The sequence below is a fragment of the Cherax quadricarinatus genome, chromosome 89 (assembly GCF_038502225.1).
Source record: "Cherax quadricarinatus isolate ZL_2023a chromosome 89, ASM3850222v1, whole genome shotgun sequence".
Taxonomy (NCBI): Eukaryota; Metazoa; Arthropoda; class Malacostraca; order Decapoda; family Parastacidae; genus Cherax; species Cherax quadricarinatus.
In genome coordinates, this window is record NC_091380.1 from 9229363 (window position 1) to 9251966 (window position 22604).

Below are 22604 nucleotides of genomic sequence, written 5' to 3' on the forward strand. Positions count from 1 at the left end.
CAAAGGTGATGTAGTCTACAAGGGTGATGTAATCTTCAACAGTGATGCAGTCTACAAGGGTGATGTAGTCTTCAACAGTGATGTAGTCTACAAGGGTGATGTAGTCTTCAACGATGATGTAGTCTACAAGGGTGATGTAGTCTTCAACAGTGATGTAGTCTACAAGGGTGATGTAGTCTTCAACAGTGATGTAGTCTACAAGGGTGATGTAGTCTTCAACGATGATGTAGTCTACAAGGGTGATGTAGTCTTCAAAGGTGATGTAGTCTACAAGGGTGATGTAGTCTTTAAAGGTGATGTAGTCTACAAGGGTGATGTAGTCTTCAAAGGTGATGTAGTCTACAAGGGTGATGTAGTCTTCAAAGGTGATGTAGTCTACAAGGGTGATGTAGTCTTCAACAGTGATGTAGTCTACAAGGGTGATGTAGTCTTCAAAGGTGATGTAGTCTACAAGGGTGATGAAGTCTTCAAAGGTGATGTAGTCTACAAGGGTGATGTAGTCTTCAACAGTGATGTAGTCTACAAGGGTGATGTAGTCTTCAAAGGTGATGTAGTCTACAAGGGTGATGTAGTCTTCAACAGTGATGTAGTCTACAAGGGTGATGTAGTCTTCAACAGTGATGTAGTCTACAAGGGTGGTGTAGTCTTCAACAGTGATGTAGTCTACAAGGGTGATGTAGTCTTCAAAAAGATGCAGTCTACAAGGGTGATGTAGTCTTCAACGATGATGTAGTCTACAAGGGTGATGTAGTCTTCAAAGGTGATGTAGTCTACAAGTGTGATGTAGTCTTCAAAGGTGATGTAGTCTACAAGGGTGATGTAGTCTTCAACAGTGATGTAGTCTACAAGGGTGATGTAGTCTTCAACAGTGATGTAGTCTACAAGGGTGGTGTAGTCTTCAACAGTGATGTAGTCTACAAGGGTGATGTAGTCTTCAGCAGTGATGTAGTCTACAAGGGTGATGTAGTCTTCAACAGTGATGTAGTCTACAAGGGTGGTGTAGTCTTCAACAGTGATGTAGTCTACAAGGGTGGTGTAGTCTTCAACAGTGATGTAGTCTACAAGGGTGATGTAGTCTTCAACAGTGATGTAGTCTACAAGGGTGATGTAGTCTTCAACAGTGATGTAGTCTACAAGGGTGGTGTAGTCTTCAACAGTGATGTAGTCTACAAGGATGATGTAGTCTTCAAGGGTGACGTAGTCTACAAGGGTGGTGTAGTCTTCAACAGTGAGGTAGTCTACAAGGGTGATGTAGTCTTCAACAGTGATGCAGTCTACAAGGGTGGTGTAGTCTTCAACAGTGATGTAGTCTACAAGGGTGATGTAGTCTTCAACAGTGATGTAGTCTACAAGGGTGGTGTAGTCTTCAACAGTGATGTAGTCTACAAGGGTGGTGTAGTCTTCAACAGTGATGTAGTCTACAAGGGTGGTGTAGTCTTCAACAGTGATGTAGTCTACAAGGGTGATGTAGTCTTCAACAGTGATGTAGTCTACAAGGGTGGTGTAGTCTTCAACAGTGATGTAGTCTACAAGGGTGATGTAGTCTTCAACAGTGATGTAGTCTACAAGGGTGATGTAGTCTTCAACAGTGATGTAGTTTACAAGGGTGATGTAGTCTTCAACAGTGATGTAGTCTACAAGGGTGGTGTAGTCTTCAACAGTGACGTAGTCTACAAGGGTGATGTAGTCTTCAACAGTGATGTAGTCTACAAGGGTGGTGTAGTCTTCAACAGTGATGTAGTCTACAAGGGTGATGTAGTCTTCAAGGGTGACGTAGTCTACAAGGGTGGTGTAGTTTTCAAGGGTGACGTAGTCTACAAGGGTGATGTAGTCTTCAACAGTGATGTAGTCTACAAGGGTGATGTAGTCTTCAACAGTGATGCAGTCTACAAGGGTGGTGTAGTCTTCAACAGTGATGTAGTCTACAAGGGTGATGTAGTCTTCAACAGTGATGTAGTCTACAAGGGTGTTGTAGTCTTCAACAGTGATGTAGTCTACAAGGGTGGTGTAGTCTTCAACAGTGATGTAGTCTACAAGGGTGATGTAGTCTTCAACAGTGATGTAGTCTACAAGGGTGATGTAGTCTTCAACAGTGATGTAGTCTACAAGGGTGATGTAGTCTTCAACAGTGATGTAGTCTACAAGGGTGATGTAGTCTTCAACAGTGATGTAGTCTACAAGGGTGGTGTAGTCTTCAACAGTGATGTAGTCTACAAGGGTGATGTAGTCTTCAACAGTGATGTAGTCTACAAGGGTGATGTAGTCTTCAAAAGAGATGTAATCTACAAGGGTGGTGTAGTCTTCAACAGTGATGTAGTCTACAAGGATGGTGTAGTCTTCAACAGTGATGTAGTCTACAAGGGTGATGTAGTCTTCAACAGTGATGTAGTCTACAAGGGTGATGTAGTCTTCAAAAGAGATGTAATCTACAAGGGTGGTGTAGTCTTCAACAGTGATGTAGTCTACAAGGATGGTGTAGTCTTCAACAGTGATGTAGTCTACAAGGGTGATGTAGTCTTCAACAGTGATGTAGTCTACAAGGGTGATGTAGTCTTCAACAGTGATGTAGTTTACAAGGGTGATGTAGTCTTCAACAGTGATGTAGTCTACAAGGGTGGTGTAGTCTTCAACAGTGACGTAGTCTACAAGGGTGATGTAGTCTTCAACAGTGATGTAGTCTACAAGGGTGGTGTAGTCTTCAACAGTGATGTAGTCTACAAGGGTGATGTAGTCTTCAAGGGTGACGTAGTCTACAAGGGTGGTGTAGTTTTCAAGGGTGACGTAGTCTACAAGGGTGATGTAGTCTTCAACAGTGATGTAGTCTACAAGGGTGATGTAGTCTTCAACAGTGATGCAGTCTACAAGGGTGGTGTAGTCTTCAACAGTGATGTAGTCTACAAGGGTGATGTAGTCTTCAACAGTGATGTAGTCTACAAGGGTGGTGTAGTCTTCAACAGTGATGTAGTCTACAAGGGTGGTGTAGTCTTCAACAGTGATGTAGTCTACAAGGGTGATGTAGTCTTCAACAGTGATGTAGTCTACAAGGGTGATGTAGTCTTCAACAGTGATGTAGTCTACAAGGGTGATGTAGTCTTCAACAGTGATGTAGTCTACAAGGGTGATGTAGTCTTCAACAGTGATGTAGTCTACAAGGGTGGTGTAGTCTTCAACAGTGATGTAGTCTACAAGGGTGATGTAGTCTTCAACAGTGATGTAGTCTACAAGGGTGATGTAGTCTTCAAAAGAGATGTAATCTACAAGGGTGGTGTAGTCTTCAACAGTGATGTAGTCTACAAGGATGGTGTAGTCTTCAACAGTGATGTAGTCTACAAGGGTGATGTAGTCTTCAACAGTGATGTAGTCTACAAGGGTGATGTAGTCTTCAAAAGAGATGTAATCTACAAGGGTGGTGTAGTCTTCAACAGTGATGTAGTCTACAAGGGTGGTGTAGTCTTCAAAAGAGATTTAGTCTACAAGGGTTGTGTAGTTTTCAAAAGAGATGTAGTCTACAAGGGTGGTGTAGTCTTCAAAAGAGATGTAGTCTACAAGGGTGGTGTAGTCTTCAACAGTGATGTAGTCTACAAGGGTGGTGTAGTCTTCAAAAGAGATGTAGTCTATAAGGGTGGTGTAGTCTTCAACAGTGATGTAGTCTACAAGGATGATGTAGTCTTCAAGGGTGACGTAGTCTACAAGGGTGATGTAGTCTTCAACAGTGATGTAGTCTACAAGGGTGATGTAGTCTTCAATAGTGATGTAGTCTACAAGGGTGGTGTAGTCTTCAACAGTGATGTAGTCTACAAGGGTGGTGTAGTCTTCAACAGTGATGTAGTCTACAAGGGTGATGTAGTCTTCAACAGTGATGTAGTCTACAAGGGTGATGTAGTCTTCAAGGGTGACGTAGTCTATAAGGGTGGTGTAGTCTTCAAGGGAGATGTAGTCTTCAGGGGTGAGGGACTGATTACATAGTCTTCACATCTCTACTGCTTCTGCTACCACCTCTGCACTCGACTGAAGAAACCTATTGTATAGGTGAAACCTCTCGGAATAAAGATACCTAACTGCTGCACATGTGTCTTACTTATCATTGAAATGTTAAGAGAGAGAGAACAACAAGTGCCATTATCTACGAATAATTATGTCTCAAGAAATCGTAATGACACGATTGCAAACAAACCATACCCCCGGCCGGGATTGAACCCGCGGTCATAGAGTCTCAATCGTGTCATTACGATTTCTTGAGTCATGTTGACGGCAGTGAAGGGACTTGAGCTAGAGTTCGTCACGGCCACGCTAGCTGGAGATTCGTCTGTAAAAACTTGCATTTGTGGTCACAGTGGTGCCTGTGCTAACCTTCCTATGGTGTAGAAATATACCTAGTTGGATGAATCTTATTGTGGCTAGCTGGTCTAGTGGTTAGCGCGACGGGCTGGAGTTTTGAGACTCTATGACCGCGGGTTCATTCCCGGCCGGGGGTATAGTTTAATAATTATGTAATTGTGGCGAGATGAGGGTCCCTAGCTGTTGGGCGGGGGAGAGGGGAGGGGGAGGGGGAGAGGGGAGGGGGGAGGGGGGAGGGGGAAGAAGGGAGGGGGAAAGGGGAGGGGGTGGGGGTGTTCATGGCAACCATGAACAGTCCCCCCTCCATGCTTCTCTGATATGGAAGATGCAATTGCAATTGCAAGGTGACTAACACCCAGGTACCTACTTACTGCTAGGTGAACAGTGACAGCAGGTGTAAGGTGGCTAACAACCAGGTACCTATTTACTGCTAGGTGAACCGTGACAGCAGGTGTAAGGCGACTAACACCGAGGTACCTACTTACTGCTAGGTGAACAGTGACAGCAGGTATAAGGTGACTAACACCTGGAGGGTAGAAGGTACCTGGAGAGAGTTTCGGGGGTCAACGCCCCCGCGGCCCGGTCTGTGACCAGGCCTCCTGGTGGATCAGCGCCTGATCAACCAGGCTGTTGCTGCTGGCTGCACGCAAACCAACGTACGAGCCACAGCCCGGCTGATCAGGAACTGACTTTAGGTGCTTGTCCAGTGCCAGCTTGAAGACTGCCAGGGGTCTGTTGGTAATCCCCCTTACGTGTGCTGGGAGGCAGTTGAACAGTCTCGGGCCCCTGACACTTATTGTATGGTCTCTTAACGTGCTAGTGACACCCCTGCTTTTCATTGGGGGGATGGTGCATCGTCTGCCAAGTCTTTTGCTTTCGTAGTGAGTGATTTTCGTGTGCAAGTTCGGTACTAGTCCCTCTAGGATTTTCCAGGTGTATATAATCATGTATCTCTCCCTCCTGCATTCCAGGGAATACAGGTTTAGAAACCTCAAGCACTCCCAGTAATTGAGGTGTTTTATCTCCGTTATGCGCGCCGTGAAAGTTCTCTGTACATTTTCTAGGTCGGCAATTTCACCTGCCTTGAAAGGTGCTGTTAGAGTGCAGCAATATTCCAGCCTAGATAGAACAAGTGACCTGAAGAGTGTCATCATGGGCTTGGCCTCCCTAGTTTTGAAGGTTCTCATTATCCATCCTGTCATTTTTCTAGCAGATGCGATTGATACAATGTTATGGTCCTTGAAGGTGAGATCCTCCGACATAATCACTCCCAGGTCTTTGACGTTGGTGTTTCGCTCTATTTCGTGGCCAGAATTTGTTTTGTACTCTGATGAAGATTTAATTTCCTCATGTTTACCATATCTGAGTAATTGAAATTTCTCATCGTTGAACTTCATATTGTTTTCTGCAGCCCACTGAAAGATTTGGTTGATGTCCGCCTGGAGCCTTGCAGTGTCTGCAATGGAAGACACTGTCATGCAGATTCGGGTGTCATCTGCAAAGGAAGACACGGTGCTGTGGCTGACATCCTTGTCTATGTCGGATATGAGGATGAGGAACAAGATGGGAGCTAGTACTGTGCCTTGTGGAACAGAGCTTTTCACCGTAGCTGCCTCGGACTTTACTCTGTTGACGACTACTCTCTGTGTTCTGTTAGTGAGGAAATTATAGATCCATCGACCGACTTTTCCTGTTATTCCTTTAGCGCGCATTTTGTGCGCTATTACGCCATGGTCACACTTGTCGAAGGCTTTTGCAAAGTCTGTATATATTACATCTGCATTCTTTTTGTCTTCTAGTGCATTTAGGACCTTGTCGTAGTGATCCAGTAGCTGAGACAGACAGGAGCGACCTGTTCTAAACCCATGTTGCCCTGGGTTGTGTAACTGATGGGTTTCTAGATGGGTGGTGATCTTGCTTCTTAGGACCCTTTCAAAGATTTTTATGATATGGGATGTTAGTGCTATTGGTCTGTAGTTCTTTGCTGTTGCTTTACTGCCCCCTTTGTGGAGTGGGGCTATGTCTGTTGTTTCTAGTAACTGAGGGACGACCCCCGTGTCCATGCTCCCTCTCCATAGGATGGAAAAGGCTCGTGATAGGGGCTTCTTGCAGTTCTTGATGAACACAGAGTTCCATGAGTCTGGCCCTGGAGCAGAGTGCATGGGCATGTCATTTATCGCCTGTTCGAAGTCATTTGGCGTCAGGATAACATCGGATAGGCTTGTGTTAATCAAATTTTGTGGCTCTCTCATAAAAAATTCATTTTGATCTTCGACTCTCAGTCTGGTTAGCGGCTTGCTAAAAACTGAGTCATATTGGGACTTGAGTAGCTCACTCATTTCCTTGCTGTCATCTGTGTAGGACCCATCTTGTTTAAGTAGGGGCCCAATACTGGGCGTTGTTCTCGATTTTGATTTGGCATAGGAGAAGAAATACTTTGGGTTTCTTTCGATTTCATTTATAGCTTTTAGTTCTTCCCGCGATTCCTGACTCCTAAAGGATTCTTTTAGCTTAAGTTCGATGCTTGCTATTTCTCTGACCAGTGTCTCCCTGCGCATTTCAGATATATTGACCTCTTTTAGCCGCTCTGTTATTCTTTTCCGTCGCCTGTAAAGGGAGCGCCTGTCTCTTTCTATTTTACATCTACTCCTCCTTTTTCTTAGAGGAATAAGCCTTGTGCATACATCGAGTGCCACCGAGTTAATCTGTTCTAGGCATAAGTTTGGGTCTGTGTTGCTTAGTATATCTTCCCAGCTTATATCGGTTAGGACTTGGTTTACTTGGTCCCACTTTATGTTTTTGTTATTGAAGTTGAATTTGGTGAATGCTCCCTCGTGACTAGTCTCATTTTGTCGGTCTGGGGCTCCTCGCATACATGTCTGAACCTCAATTATGTTGTGATCTGAGTATATTGTTTTTGATATGGTGACATTTCTTATCAGATCATCATTGTTAGTGAATATGAGGTCTAGTGTATTCTCCAGTCTAGTAGGCTCTATTATTTGCTGGTTTAAATTGAATTTTGTGCAGAGATTTAAAAGCTCGTGTGAGTGTGAGTTTTCATCAGAGCTGCCTCCTGGTGTTATTACTGCAACAATATTATTTGCTATATTCCTCCATTTTAGGTGCCTTAAGTTGAAATCCCCCAGGAGCAAGATGTTGGGTGCAGGAGCTGGAAGATTTTCCAGACAGTGGTCAATTTTTAACAGCTGTTCCTGGAATTGCTGGGATGTTGCATCCGGAGGCTTGTAGACTACCACAATGACTAGGTTTTGGTTCTCGACCTTTACTGCTAAAACTTCCACTACGTCATTTGAGGCATTAAGCAGTTCTGTGCAAACAAGTGACTCTGCAATGTACAGGCCAACCCCCCCCTTTTGCCTGTTCACTCTGTCACATCTGTATAGGTTGTAACCTGGGATCCATATTTCATTGTCCAAGTGATCCTTTATGTGGGTCTCAGTGAAAGCCGCGAACATTGCCTTTGCCTCTGCAAGCAGTCCACGGATGAAAGGTATTTTGTTGTTTGTTGCTGGCTTTAGACCCTGTATATTTGCAAAGAAGAATGTTATCGGACTGGTGGTATTGTTGGTACCTATTTACTGCTAGGTGAACAGTGACAGTAGGTGTCTTAAGGAAACACGTCCTGTTTCCAGCCGTACCGGGGGATCGAACCCCGGACCTCAGTGTGTGAGCTAAGTGCGCTACCAATCGAGCTACGGGACACCGTCGACATAATGTACTACATATATGCCAGTAAAAAAAAACATAGTTTGTTCCGTACTGAATATAATTGGTAAATGTAATTACATCTGTAGTATAATACTCAATAACCCACATGGAGGCAAACTCAGACAGTTTATCGACCTGCATATTTCGAATCCCTGCTGGGATCCTCTTCTTCATCCGCTGAAGAGAATCCCAGAAAGGGATCGAAATATACAGTAATATAGTTCGATTCCCAGCAAGGGCAGAAACACTGGACGTGTTTCCATAAGACACCTGCGGTCCTTGTTCACCCATCAGTATAAAATGGGTACCTGGGTGTTAGTGGACTGGTGTGGGTGACGTGTACTTAGCTTTGAGTGGTGACGTGTACTTAGCTTAGTGGTGACGTGTACTTAGCTCTGTGAAGACCTGTTTGTGTGCTCTCTGTGAATCTGAACCAGGATGCCCTCTCTTGAGCAGCTTTACCAGCAGCTGAGAGAAGAACTCAGAGTTGCTAAACTGGAGATACGGCGATTAACGGAGGAGAACAAGAGGATTCGTAGTAATCCACCTGTTGTGAGTCCCCAGGTTAAGAGGGGAGCTTGGTCAGTGGCCGGGCAACATGGAACCAAGCTGAAGATTAAGAAAACGGTTGGAGAGGCAGAAACAACGAGAAACCAGAAGACTGCCGTGGAAACTTCCAACTCATTCTCGGTGCTACCTGACGAATGTGAGTGTTCTACTGGGAATGCCACAACAAGCACCAAGGAAGCATTGGCAGACGTGAGTGAGACATCCCTAGAAACCCCAACGAAGACCATCGAGAACGTCATGACGAATTCTACAAGTGGTGTAATGCTACCTGGCGAATGTGAGTCGACTACTCGGAGCATCACTACGGACGACGCCAAGGAAGGTAAAAACATTGTTGTTGTTGGGGATAGCCAGATTAGGTACATGGATAGGGCATTCTGTTTGAAGGATAGGAGTAGGAGGCAGAGAGTATGTTTTCCTGGGGCTGGGATGAAGGATATTGTTAGCCGTCTGGATGATATCATGAGAGGTAATGGGAGCAATCCTATTATCTGTCTCAGTGCTGGAGGCAACGATGTTGGCAGACGTAGGAGTGAGGACCTGATTAGCAGGTATAGGTCAGCAATAGAGATAATTAGGAAGAAGGGTGGCAAACCTGTCATATGTGGCATTTTGCCAAGGAGAGGAGTTGGAAATGAATGGTTGTCCAGAGCAATTGGTGTCAATTGCTGGCTGGACAAATACTGTAAGGAAAATGCGGTAACATTCATTGACAACTGGGACCTCTTCTATGGCAGAAATGACATGTATGCCAGGGATGGGGTTCACTTGTCTAGGTGTGGGGTGGGAGCACTGGCCAACGCAGTGGAGGGAGCTGTTAGGTCTTTAAACTAGGAATAGTTAGTGGTATGGGTTTTGGCAGGAAAACTGTGAAGTCGCAGGGTAGTAACATGAGTACTAGGAGAACTAGTAATAGGCAAAATGAGGAGGATATTGGAAAGCCAGTGGCACTAATTGACAATGACAGTAATAGGTTTAGTGGAATAACAGAAAGGAGCAGGAAGGGTAAAGAGATAGGAGGGTCATTAAATATTTGTTACACAAATAGTCGCAGTGCTAGGAATAAGATGGACGAGTTGAGACTAGTTGCTAGTGCAGGTAACATAGATGTATTTGCCATTACTGAGACGTGGTTTAATTCAAAAAGTCGGGACATGCCTGCAGAATGTCACATTCAGGGTTTTAAATTGTTCCAAGTAGATAGAAGTATCGGGTAGGGGGGTGGGGTGGCATTGTATGTCCGAGATCGCTTGAACTGTTGCATAAAAACGGGTATTAAGTCTGAAGTAACACATACAGAGTCTGTTTGGATAGAATTTTCAGAGGGGCATGAAAAATTAATTTTAGGTGTGATATACCGTCCCCCAAATTTAGATAGGGACCAGGGGAGACTACTATGGGAGGAAATTGTTAGGGCCACAAGGCACGATAATGTAGTAATTCTAGGAGACTTTAACTTTAGTCATATTGATTGGAATTTCTTGACTGGGAATTTAGAATCATACGATTTCTTAGAAGTAGTTCAGGATTGTTTTTTGAAGCAGTTTGTGACAGAACCTACAAGGGGTAATAACCTGCTTGACTTAGTTCTGGCAAACAATGAATCCCTTGTTAATAATTTAGAAGTTTCAGAGGAACTGGGTGCTAGCGACCACAAATCAATTACATTTAGAATTGAATGGAAGTATGATAGTAGGGATAACTCAGTAACAGTCCCAGATTTTCGCTTAGCAGATTACGATGGGCTTAGAGAACACTTATCATCTGTTGACTGGGGTAACGAAGAGAGCTATCAATATGACAGTTTTCTGAACACAATACATGCTGCTCAAAGAACGTTTATCCCTTATAAGGAAATTAGATCAAATAGAAATGACCCAAAATGGATGAATAATAGGCTGAAATATCTACTAGGGCATAAGAAAGGAATTTATAGACGTATCAAAAGAGGCGAGGGTCATCTTATGAATCAGTATATTGACATTAAGAGGGACATTAAAAAGGGGATAAGAAAGGCTAAAAGGGACTATGAAATTAAAGTTGCTAGGGATTCTAAAACTAACCCAAAAAGTTTTTTCCAGGTCTATAGAACAAAAGTCAGAGATAAGATAGGTCCCCTTAAAAATAACTATGGGCATCTTACTGACAAAGAGAATGAAATGTGCTCGATTTTAAATAATTATTTTCTCTCGGTTTTTACACAGGAAGACACTAATAATATTCCGGTAATTAATTTTTATAGTGGATCAGAAGAAGATAAATTATGTAACATCACAGTCACTAGTGAAATGGTTGTGAAGCAGATAGACAGACTGAAGCAAAATAAGTCACCGGGTCCTGATGAGGTTTTTTCAAGGGTTCTAAAGGAATGCAAAATGGAAGTCTGTGAACCATTAACTAATATTTTTAATTTATCTCTTCAAACAGGTGCAGTGTCTGATATGTGGAAGATGGCTAATGTAATTCCTATTTTTAAAACAGGGGACAAGTCGTTACCGTCAAATTACCGCCCAATAAGCCTGACCTCAATTGTAGGCAAATTACTAGAGTCAATTATAGCTGAGATTATAAGAAGCCATCTCGATAAGCATAGCTTGATTATTGATACTCAGCATGGATTCACAAGAGGCCGGTCTGGAGTTTACCTGGAGAGAGTTTCGGGGGTCAACGCCCCCGCGGCCCGGTCTGTGACCAGGCCTCCTGGTGGATCAGCGCCTGATCAACCAGGCTATTGCTGCTGGCTGCACGCAAACCAACGTACGAGCCACAGCCCGGCTGATCAGGACCTGACTTTAGGTGCTTGTCCAGTGCCAGCTTGAAGACTGCCAGGGGTCTGTTGGTAATCCCCCTTATGTGTGCTGGGAGGCAGTTGAACAGTCTCGGGCCCCTGACACTTATTGTATGGTCTCTTAACGTGCTAGTGACACCCCTGCTTTTCATTGGGGGGATGGTGCATCGTCTGCCAAGTCTTTTGCTTTCGTAGTGAGTGATTTTCGTGTGCAAGTTCGGTACTAGTCCCTCTAGGATTTTCCAGGTGTATATAATCATGTATCTCTCCCTCCTGCGTTCCAGGGAATACAGGTTTAGAAACCTCAAGCGCTCCCAGTAATTGAGGTGTTTTATCTCCGTTATGCGCGCCGTGAAAGTTCTCTGTACATTTTCTAGGTCGGCAATTTCACCTGCCTTGAAAGGTGCTGTTAGAGTGCAGCAATATTCCAGCCTAGATAGAACAAGTGACCTGAAGAGTGTCATCATGGGCTTGGCCTCCCTAGTTTTGAAGGTTCTCATTATCCATCCTGTCATTTTTCTAGCAGATGCGATTGATACAATGTTATGGTCTTTGAAGGTGAGATCCTCCGACATAATCACTCCCAGGTCTTTGACGTTGGTGTTTCGCTCTATTTTGTGGCCAGAATTTGTTTTGTACTCTGATGAAGATTTAATTTCCTCATGTTTACCATATCTGAGTAATTGAAATTTCTCATCGTTGAACTTCATATTGTTTTCTGCAGCCCACTGAAAGATTTGGTTGATGTCCGCCTGGAGCCTTGCAGTGTCTGCAATGGAAGACACTGTCATGCAGATTCGGGTGTCATCTGCAAAGGAAGACACGGTGCTGTGGCTGACATCCTTGTCTATGTCGGATATGAGGATGAGGAACAAGATGGGAGCTAGTACTGTGCCTTGTGGAACAGAGCTTTTCACCGTAGCTGCCTCGGACTTTACTCTGTTGACGACTACTCTCTGTGTTCTGTTAGTGAGGAAATTATAGATCCATCGACCGACTTTTCCTGTTATTCCTTTAGCGCGCATTTTGTGCGCTATTACGCCATGGTCACACTTGTCGAAGGCTTTTGCAAAGTCTGTATATATTACATCTGCATTCTTTTTGTCTTCTAGTGCATTTAGGACCTTGTCGTAGTGATCCAGTAGTTGAGACAGACAGGAGCGACCTGTTCTAAACCCATGTTGCCCTGGGTTGTGTAACTGATGGGTTTCTAGATGGGTGGTGATCTTGCTTCTTAGGACCCTTTCAAAGATTTTTATGATATGGGATGTTAGTGCTATTGGTCTGTAGTTCTTTGCTGTTGCTTTACTGCCCCCTTTGTGGAGTGGGGCTATGTCTGTTGTTTTTAGTAACTGAGGGACGACCCCCGTGTCCATGCTCCCTCTCCATAGGATGGAAAAGGCTCGTGATAGGGGCTTCTTGCAGTTCTTGATGAACACAGAGTTCCATGAGTCTGGCCCTGTCTAACTAATTTATTAACTTTCTTCAGTAAAGCTTTTGAGGCTGTTGACCACGATAAAGAATTTGATATTATTTACTTAGATTTTAGTAAGGCATTTGATAGAGTTCCGCACCAAAGACTGTTGAAGAAAGTAGCAGCTCATGGCATTGGGGGAAGGGTGCTCTCGTGGATCGAATCATGGGTCACAGACAGGAAGCAAAGAGTGTCCATAAATGGGGTTAAATCCGAGTGGGGATCAGTAACAAGTGGCGTTCCACAGGGATCAGTCTTGGGCCCGTTGTTGTTTATAATATATATCAATGATCTTGATGAAGGAATTACTAGTGATATGAGCAAATTCGCCGATGACACGAAGATAGGTAGGATAATTGATTCAAACGTAGATGTTAGGGAACTTCAGGAGGATTTAGACAAACTCTATTCTTGGTCAGAAAAGTGGCAGATGCAGTTCAATGTAGATAAATGCAAGGTTCTGAAGCTCGGGAGTGTCCATAACCCTAGCACTTATAAGTTAAATAATGTAGAACTTAACCATACAGATTGCGAAAAGGACTTGGGGGCTATGGTAAGCAGCAACCTTAAACCAAGACAGCAATGCCTAAGCGTACGTAATAAGGCAAATAGATTACTGGGATTTATATCAAGAAGTGTAAGCAACAGAAGTCCAGAGGTCATACTGCAGCTTTATACATCATTAGTAAGGCCTCACCTAGATTATGCAGTTCAATTCTGGTCTCCATATTACAGAATGGACATAAATTCGTTAGAAAACATTCAGCGTAGGATGACTAAATTAATACATAGCATTAGAAATCTTCCTTATGAAGAAAGATTGAAGACTCTTAAGTTACATTCACTTGTTAGACGAAGAATGAGGGGAGACCTGATCGAAGTGTATAAGTGGAAGATAGGTATTAATAAAGGGGATATTAACAAGGTCTTGAGAATATCTCTCCAAGAGAGAACCCGCAGTAATGGATTTAAATTAGATAAGTTTAGATTTAGAAAGGACATAGGAAAGTATTGGTTTGGAAATAGGGTAGTAGATGAGTGGAACAGTCTACCTAGTTGGGTTATTGAGGCTAGGACTTTGGGTAGTTTCAAATTTAGGTTGGATAAATACATGAGTGGGATGGGTTGGATTTGAGTGGGACTTGCACATCAGAGCTTATTTCTTGGGTAGCATTGAAAATTGGGTAGGTCAAATGTTTGTTAGTGGGATGAATTGTAAAGGACCTGCCTAGTATGGGCCAACAGGCCTGCTGCAGTGTTCCTCCTTTCTTATGTTCTTATGAATAACTAAATAAATAACAAAAAGGCACAATACCGTGACTGGAACGATACACAAATAACCCGCACATAAAAGACAGAAGCTTACGACGACGTTTCGGTCCGACTTGGACCATTGACAAAGTCACTTTGTCAATGGTCCAAGTCGGACCGAAACGTCGTCGTAAGCTTCTGTCTTTTATGTGCGGGTTATTTGTGTTATGTTCTTCTGTTCTTATATCCTGGGTGTTAGTGGACTGGTGTGGGTCACATCCTGGGTGTTAGTGGACTGGTGTGGGTCACATCCTGGGTGTTAGTGGACTGGTGTGGGTCACATCCTGGGTGTTAGTGGACTGGTGTGGGTCACATCCTGGGTGTTAGTGGACTGGTGTGGGTCACATCTTGGGTGTTAGTGGACTGGTGTGGGTCACATCCTGGGTGTTAGTGGACTGGTGTGGGTCACATCCTGGGTGTTAGTGGACTGGTGTGGGTCACATCCTGGGTGTTAGTGGACTGGTGTGGGTCACATCCTGGGTGTTAGTGGACTGGTGTGGGACACATCCTGGGTGTTAGTGGATTGGTGGGTCACATCCTGGGTGTTAGTGGACTGGTCTAGGTCACATCCTGGGTGCTAGTGGACTGGTGTGGGTCACATCCTGGGACAAAACTGACATAATTTGCGGGAAATGCTCAGCATAACAAGGAACTTTCTATATAGTATGTCATTGATGTCAGCTATGGTCTGTATACCTTGTACATGTACTTGTATACCTTGTACATGTACTGGTAGTAAATAAAGATTTATTATTATTATTATTATTATTACGGGTTTTTTACTGAATATTGATAAATGTTCATTGAACTTTCTCTAGTTATTCAGTAATATAACACTGACAGGTTACTTGGCCATATGTACAGCACCTAGGTATTCTTAATGGGGTACCCATGTGTTGCACATGTGACCTATTCATCAACACCTCAAAAACCTAGTGAGAAGAGCGACAATTTCTCCCAAAATCTGCCTAACACAAAACCGTTGACACTCACCTAGTGGCTGAAGATATAGCCGAAATTTGAGTCTTCTCTCCTGACATTATAGAACGCCTAGTACTGGCTGTTTATATTAATATATATCTATTCTGCAATAGATATGTAAATTTATAAATATAGTGGTGTTGAGTGGACGGGTGTGGGTCGATAACTGACCCATCCCCCTGACAGTTATCTATATATAGACAGTTTTATCCATCTAGAGATACTACCCATAACCTTGGCATGCCTAGCTTCTCTTGGGGCAAACTCCGCTAGATGATTACATCTTCAAAAATGATACCGGTGTTTACAAGCGACCGGGAAAACCCTGACAATCAGCTCAAACAACGTGGGGTGTCTTTAATTCCAGGAAAGAGCTCTTCGTTACATAAGAGGACACAAATACAACTAATGTGACATTTTATTGTGGCAACCTTTCGCTCTCCAGAGGCTTTATCAAGCCGGCTTGACAAAGCTCCTGGGAAGCGACACGATGCCACAATATAATCTCACATTAGTTGCACTTGTGTCCTTTTGCCTAACATATTGTCTATAATTCTGCCAACATTAATACAAAGGGTTTTTTATCCAGGGACTGGATCAGTCCTCCCCTTGCTTAAATGTAAGATGATATGTTTAAACAAATGTGTAAGTTATTTTGTATTTTTTGTGACAATTTATGTTTGCATAAATAATTTATTTGTGGCCAGATATAAACATGGAAATAATTCATTACTACTGTTCCATGGGTATGGTGTGACTACCACCCACACCATGGGTATGGTGTAACTACCACCCACACCATGGGTATGGTGTAACTACCACCCATACCATGGGTATGGTGTGACTACCACCCACACCATGGGTATGGTGTAACTACCACCCACACCATGGGTATGGTGTAACTACCACCCACACCATGGGTATGGTGTAACTACCACCCATACCATGGGTATGGTGTAACTACCACCCACACCATGGGTATGGTGTGACTACCACCCACACCATGGGTATGGTGTAACTACCACCCACACCATGGGTATGGTGTAACTACCACCCACACCATGGGTATGGTGTAACTACCACCCACACCATGGGTATGGTGTGACTACCACCCACACCATGGGTATGGTGTAACTACCACCCACACCATGGGTATGGTGTGACTACCACCCACACCATGGGTATGGTGTAACTACCACCCACACCATGGGTATGGTGTAACTACCACCCATACCATGGGTATGGTGTAACTACCACCCACACCATGGGTATGGTGTGACTACCACCCACACCATGGGTATGGTGTAACTACCACCCACACCATGGGTATGGTGTGACTACCACCCACACCATGGGTATGGTGTAACTACCACCCACACCATGGGTATGGTGTAACTACCACCCATACCATGGGTATGGTGTGACTACCACCCACACCATGGGTATGGTGTAACTACCACCCACACCATGGGTATGGTGTAACTACCACCCACACCATGGGTATGGTGTAACTACCACCCACACCATGGGTAGGTGTAACTACCACCCACACCATGGGTATGGTGTAACTACCACCCACACCATGGGTATGGTGTAACTACCACCCACACCATGGGTATGGTGTAACTACCACCCACACCATGGGTATGGTGTAACTACCACCCACACCATGGGTATGGTGTAACTACCACCCACACCAGGCTGAGGGACTGACCCTCTCAAACACTATTTCACCAAAGTTGACGGACTGATGGCATAATCTTCACCACAACGACTGCTGTCTAAGTCTTTGAAGAAGCCGACTGTGTGAGCGAAACGTTCCAATCAACACTAAAGACACCCAAGTGTTGTACTTCCTCAGTTGAATACAGAAATTATTATAATTATTACTAGTCACAGTGGAAGACGTGGAGATGTAAATTTGTGGAGTTTGGTCCTTTATAAGGAAGTGTGTACGAATGGTATATAATACCGACAAGATGAGAGTAAGACACTTGTGCAACATCTGGGTATCTTTATTGTAGACGTTTCGCCATCCAGTGGCTTTATCAATACAAATTCTAGGACATAACTTGAAGACAGTAGAACTATGTACAGAAGATGAGGTAATCAGTCCCTCAACCTAGGAGTAGGTGCGAACAGCACCATAGTCTATGGTGCTGTTCGCACCTACTCCTAGGTTGAGGGACTGATTACCTCATCTTCTGTACATAGTTCTACTGTCTTCAAGTTATGTCCTAGAATTTGTATTGATAAAGCCACTGGATGGCGAAACGTCTACAATAAAGATACCCAGATGTTGCACAAGTGTCTTACTCTCACCTTTATAAGGAAGTATTGTCAGAAAATAAATAATAATAATAATAATAATAATAATAATAATAATAATAATGTATATTTCTAGCAGTACATGATACATCTTATACAGACCATAGCTGACAACAGTGACATACTATAATAATAATAATAATAATAATAATAATAATAATAATAATAATAATAATGCTTATTTCTAGCACTACATGATACAACTTATACAGACCATAGCTGACACCAATGATATACTATAGAGAAAGTTCCTGGTTATGTAGAGCATTTCTGGCAACTTAGGTTAATTTTGTTCTCCAGGATGCCACCCACACCAGTCAACTAACACCCAGGTACCTACTTACTGCTAGGTGAACAGTGACAGCAGGTGTCTTAGGGATATACGTCCTCAACTCCTAATGTCTCCACTCGTACCGGGGATCGAACCACAGACTTCAGTGTGTGAGCTGAGTGAGCTACCAATCGAGCTACGACACAGACTAGGATACTAAGATAAGATAAGATAAGATTTCGTTCGGATTTTTAACCCCGGAGGGTTAGCCACCCAGGATAACCCAAGAAAGTCAGTGCGTCATCGAGGACTGTCTAACTTATTTCCATTGGGGTCCTTAATCTTGTCCCCCAGGATGCGACCCACACCAGTCGACTAACACCCAGGTACCTATTTGCTGCTAGGTGAACAGGACAACAGGTGTAAGGAAACGTGTCGAAATGTTTCCACCCGCCGGGAATCGAACCCGGGCCCTCCGTGTGTGAAGCGGGAGCTTTAGCCACCAGGCCACCGGGCCACTAAGACACTAGGCTGTGACACTAGACTGTGGCACTAGGACACTAGGCTGTGGCACTAGGACACTAGGCTGTGGCACTAGGACACTAGGCTGTGGCCCTAGGACACTAAACTGTGACACTAGGCTGTGATATAGTTTTAAGACGAGGTATGATAAAGCTCATGGAGAAGGGAGAGAGAAAGACCTAGTAGCGGTCAGTGAAGAGGCGGGGCCAGGAGTTGAGTCTCGACCCCTGCAACCACAAAAAATCGGTGAGTACAGTTGCAGAAACACTTTCCTACTCACAACATAAAGGTTAGGTTAGGTAATGTTTGTCAGGAAACAAGGCAAGTGTTTCCTGACGCAGGTCTTAAGTTACATGATGATTAACAATAGGATCATTATTTCTACAAGTACATCGTATATATCACATATAGCAAAGACAATGAAAACTATCATGAGAAAATATGCACAGTAAAACATTGTCTCATATTCAAGTTATTTGCCTTTATATATAGTATTCCAAACTTCCCAGCTCTCTTTATAATAATAATTAAATAAATCATAATAATAATTAAATAATAATAATTAAATAACAGTAATAAAATAATAATTAATAATAATAATAATACCTAAATAACAATAAAATATTAATAAAATAATAATAATTAAATAATGACATAATAATAATTGATCATCGACACCATGCCTAGCCCTTCGAGGGCAGGGTAGGTGCCTGATCCCGAGCTTGTCGCTCACAAGACTGTCCTTCCCATTAACCCCCCAGGGACGGGGATGGCAGACCAGAGAGGCCTAGCTTGTGGCTAGGCCTGGGGACAGTTGGTCACAAAGATGAGGGGGTACTTGTGCCTCCTCCCATGGAAGACTTAGGTCTCAGACACTCCCAAGACAGGGAGACAAAGCCGGGCCACCACTTGGAAAAGGCCCGGGCCGGGAGAATACCGGCGAACCTTTATTAATAATAATAATAATAAATAATAATAATAATAATAATAATAATAATAATAATAATAATAATAATAATTAAATACCAATAAAATATTAATAAAAATAATATTTTAAATTAAATAATAATAATAATAATAATAATAATAATAATAATAATAATAATAATAATAATTTTATTTATTTATTTATTTATTAATTTGAACATGATACAGTGAGGTACAAAGTTATTACAGTGCAGCATGCCAAAGCCCCTTGTATGCAGAGCATTATGGGCAGCTTAAAATTAACTTAAGATTAACTAAGCAATGATATATTCAGTGGTACAAAAATTATTGTAAACAGATAACAATTTAGTACAAATGAGTATTACAAAGACAGGTCATATGGTCATTTACTGTGTTACTGTGTAATCAGTAGAATGGAGTATTATGTTAGGTAATGAAGTTAAATAGTAACAAAGTTTGATTGGGTCACAGGTATATTAATAAGATACATATATGAGATACAATTTATGAGATACAATTATTCAGTATTTATTTAGTTGTGGGTGAGTAAGTGATCTTTGAGAAGAGACTTGAATTTATAAACAGGTAGTGTTTCTTTTATATTTACAGGTAATGAATTCCAGATTTTAGGGCCTTTTATGTGCATTGAGTTTTTGCATAGCGTGAGATGGACACGAGGAACATCAAAGAGTGATCTGTGCCTTGTGTTATGGTCATGTGTTCTGTTGAGGTTGGTAAGATGTTTGAGGGGAGGGTTTATATCAGAGTTAAGTGTTCTATGTATGTAATAAGTGCAGTAATAAGTATGGATGTTTTGTATGGTGAGTAGGTTTAGTGTTTTGAATATTGGTGGAGTGTGCTGCCTGTAGTGAGAATTTGTTATCATTCTGACTGCAGCCTTTTGTTGGGTAATTAGTGGTCTGAGATGGTTTATTGTTGTTGAGCCCCATGCACAAATTCCATAGGTGAGATAGTGGTAAATAAGTGAGTGATATAGGGCCAGGAAGGCTGACTGTGGAACATAGTACCGTATCTTCGATAGTATGCCTACGGTCTTGGAATTTTTGGGGGGAAATTTGTTGTATATGTCTTATATATAATAATAGTAATATAATAATACTAATATAATAATAATTAATTTGACGATGATACAATGTTTGTACAAATTTGAAAGCACATGCAGAACATTTCTGGCAAACTTAGACTAACAAGCCAATAAAACAATGTGAGGAATTTTATATATAATGCAACAAATTATCTGGGTGAATTTCACAGGTACACACTTAGTCCCTGGACCCATTATGTACCTCTGTAATGTTGAGGTACAGTCCCTGAACCCATTATGTACCTCTGTAATGTTGAGGTACAGTCCCTGGACCCATTATGTACCTCTGTAATGTTGAGGTACTGTCCCTGGACCCATTATGTACCTCTGTAATGTTGAGGTACAGTCCCTGGACCCATTATGTACCTCTGTAATGTTGAAGTACAGTCCCTGGACCCATTATGTACCTCTGTAATGTTGAGGTACTGTCCCTGGACCCATTATGTACCTCTGTAATGTTGAGGTACAGTCCCTGGACCCATTATGTACCTCTGTAATGTTGAGGTACAGTCCCTGGACCCATTATGTACCTCTGTAATGTTGAGGTACAGTCCCTGGACCCATTATGTACCTCTGTAATGTTGAGGTACAGTCCCTGGACCCATTATGTACCTCTGTAATGTTGAGGTACAGTCCCTGGACCCATTATGTACCTCTGTAATGTTGAGGTACTGTCCCTGGACCCATTATGTACCTCTGTAATGTTGAGGTACAGTCCCTGGACCCATTATGTACCTCTGTAATGTTGAAGTACAGTCCCTGGACCCATTATGTACCTCTGTAATGTTGAAGTACAGTCCCTGGACCCATTATGTACCTCTGTAATGTTGAGGTACAGTCCCTGGACCCATTATGTACCTCTGTAATGTTGAGGTACAGTCCCTGGACCCATTATGTACCTCGGTAATGTTGAGGTACAGTCCCTGGACCCATTATGTACCTCTGTAATGTTGAAGTACAGTCCCTGGACCCATTATGTACCTCGGTAATGTTGAGGTACAGTCCCTGGACCCTCCTTCCTTGCTTACCCTCACACATCTGTACCTAAAATTGTGAACAGATTTAAAAAATATATGAGTAACATTTAAATGTTACTCACCAAAAGTGGTAATAACCTGGACCATAATTTTTAAAGTAGTAAGCCAGTAGAAGGTCTCGGTCAGATGACCAAAAGCTCTAGTTGTGGGTCATGATATAACGAAGACCAGCGTCAGGAATCGCTACTAACCTACTCACCAAATTATGATCTTGGTGATATATCTTAGCGCCGCCTTATCAGCAGGCGACTAATACTGGCCATAAATAGATACATTACCTGTAGTCAGATTAAATTCACAGCGGCAGACGCACATATTTGATGTGGCGGGAACTGTAGATTCTCCACCATCTCATGTTTTCATTCGTATCATCCTTATTTTAATAGTTTCACTTTGTATCTGAACTTTTCCAGATACACGCTAAATTCACTTATTTTACAGGACACCATATTGGCTGATACTATTTTTATCAGCTTAGATTAAATGAGATTAAATCTCCACAAACCCCGGGACCGAGCTGTTACACTCCGCCATTTTCGTTGCTCTCCTCCAATACATCTTATCAATTTATTTAATAATAATTCCAGGTGTGAACAACATTTTCATTATTGCAATAATAATTTCTTTTCAACTTTATAAAAAGTATGTTTTACTTAGTTAACTGATTACCATTAAAAAGAATAAATTATAGGGGATGTTGGGTCCTCTATGGCATAACATCTTTTAAAAGTCACATAAACACTATACATTACGTTATAAATATTATTATATTTTTCAATTATTTCATTAATTACAGGAAAAAACATAGAAACAATTCCAGACATACAGTCACTTTGGTGTTTACCTGGAGAGGGTTTCGGGGGTCAACTCCCCCGCGGCCCGGTCTGAGACCAGGCCTCATGGTGGATCAGGGTCTGATCAACCAGGTTGTTACTGCTGGACGCACGCAAATTGACGTACGAACCACATCCCGATTGTTTAGGTACTGACTTTAGGTGCCTGTCCAGTGCCCTCTTGACGACAGCCAGGGGTCTTCAAGACAGCCAGGGGTCCTGAAGACAGCCAGGGGTCCTGAAGACAGTCAGGGGTCCTGAAGACAGTCAGGGGTCTTACAGACAGCCAGGGGTCCTGAAGACAGTCAGGGGCCCTGAAGACAGCCAGGGGTCCTGAAGACAGTCAGGGGTCCTGAAGACAGTCAG

General features: G+C 42.7%; 1 protein-coding gene across 3 annotated transcripts in view; it reads right to left on the bottom strand.

The window, feature by feature from the left end:
- LOC128697229 (uncharacterized) overlaps positions 1-21939 on the bottom strand; it is a 68187-nt gene extending 46248 nt beyond the window's left edge. For 2 of the 3 annotated variants that reach the window (XM_053788821.1, XM_053788820.1), the window contains exon 1: positions 21684-21939. In XM_053788821.1, coding sequence (XP_053644796.1) covers positions 21684-21720 — 37 coding nt within the window. In that variant the 5' untranslated portion in view covers positions 21721-21939. Of the gene's footprint in view, positions 1-15206; positions 15367-21683 lie in introns of those variants that run through there. The other variant, XM_053788819.2, reaches the window with a different exon arrangement.
- Between the last annotated feature and the right edge of the window lie 665 nt (positions 21940-22604).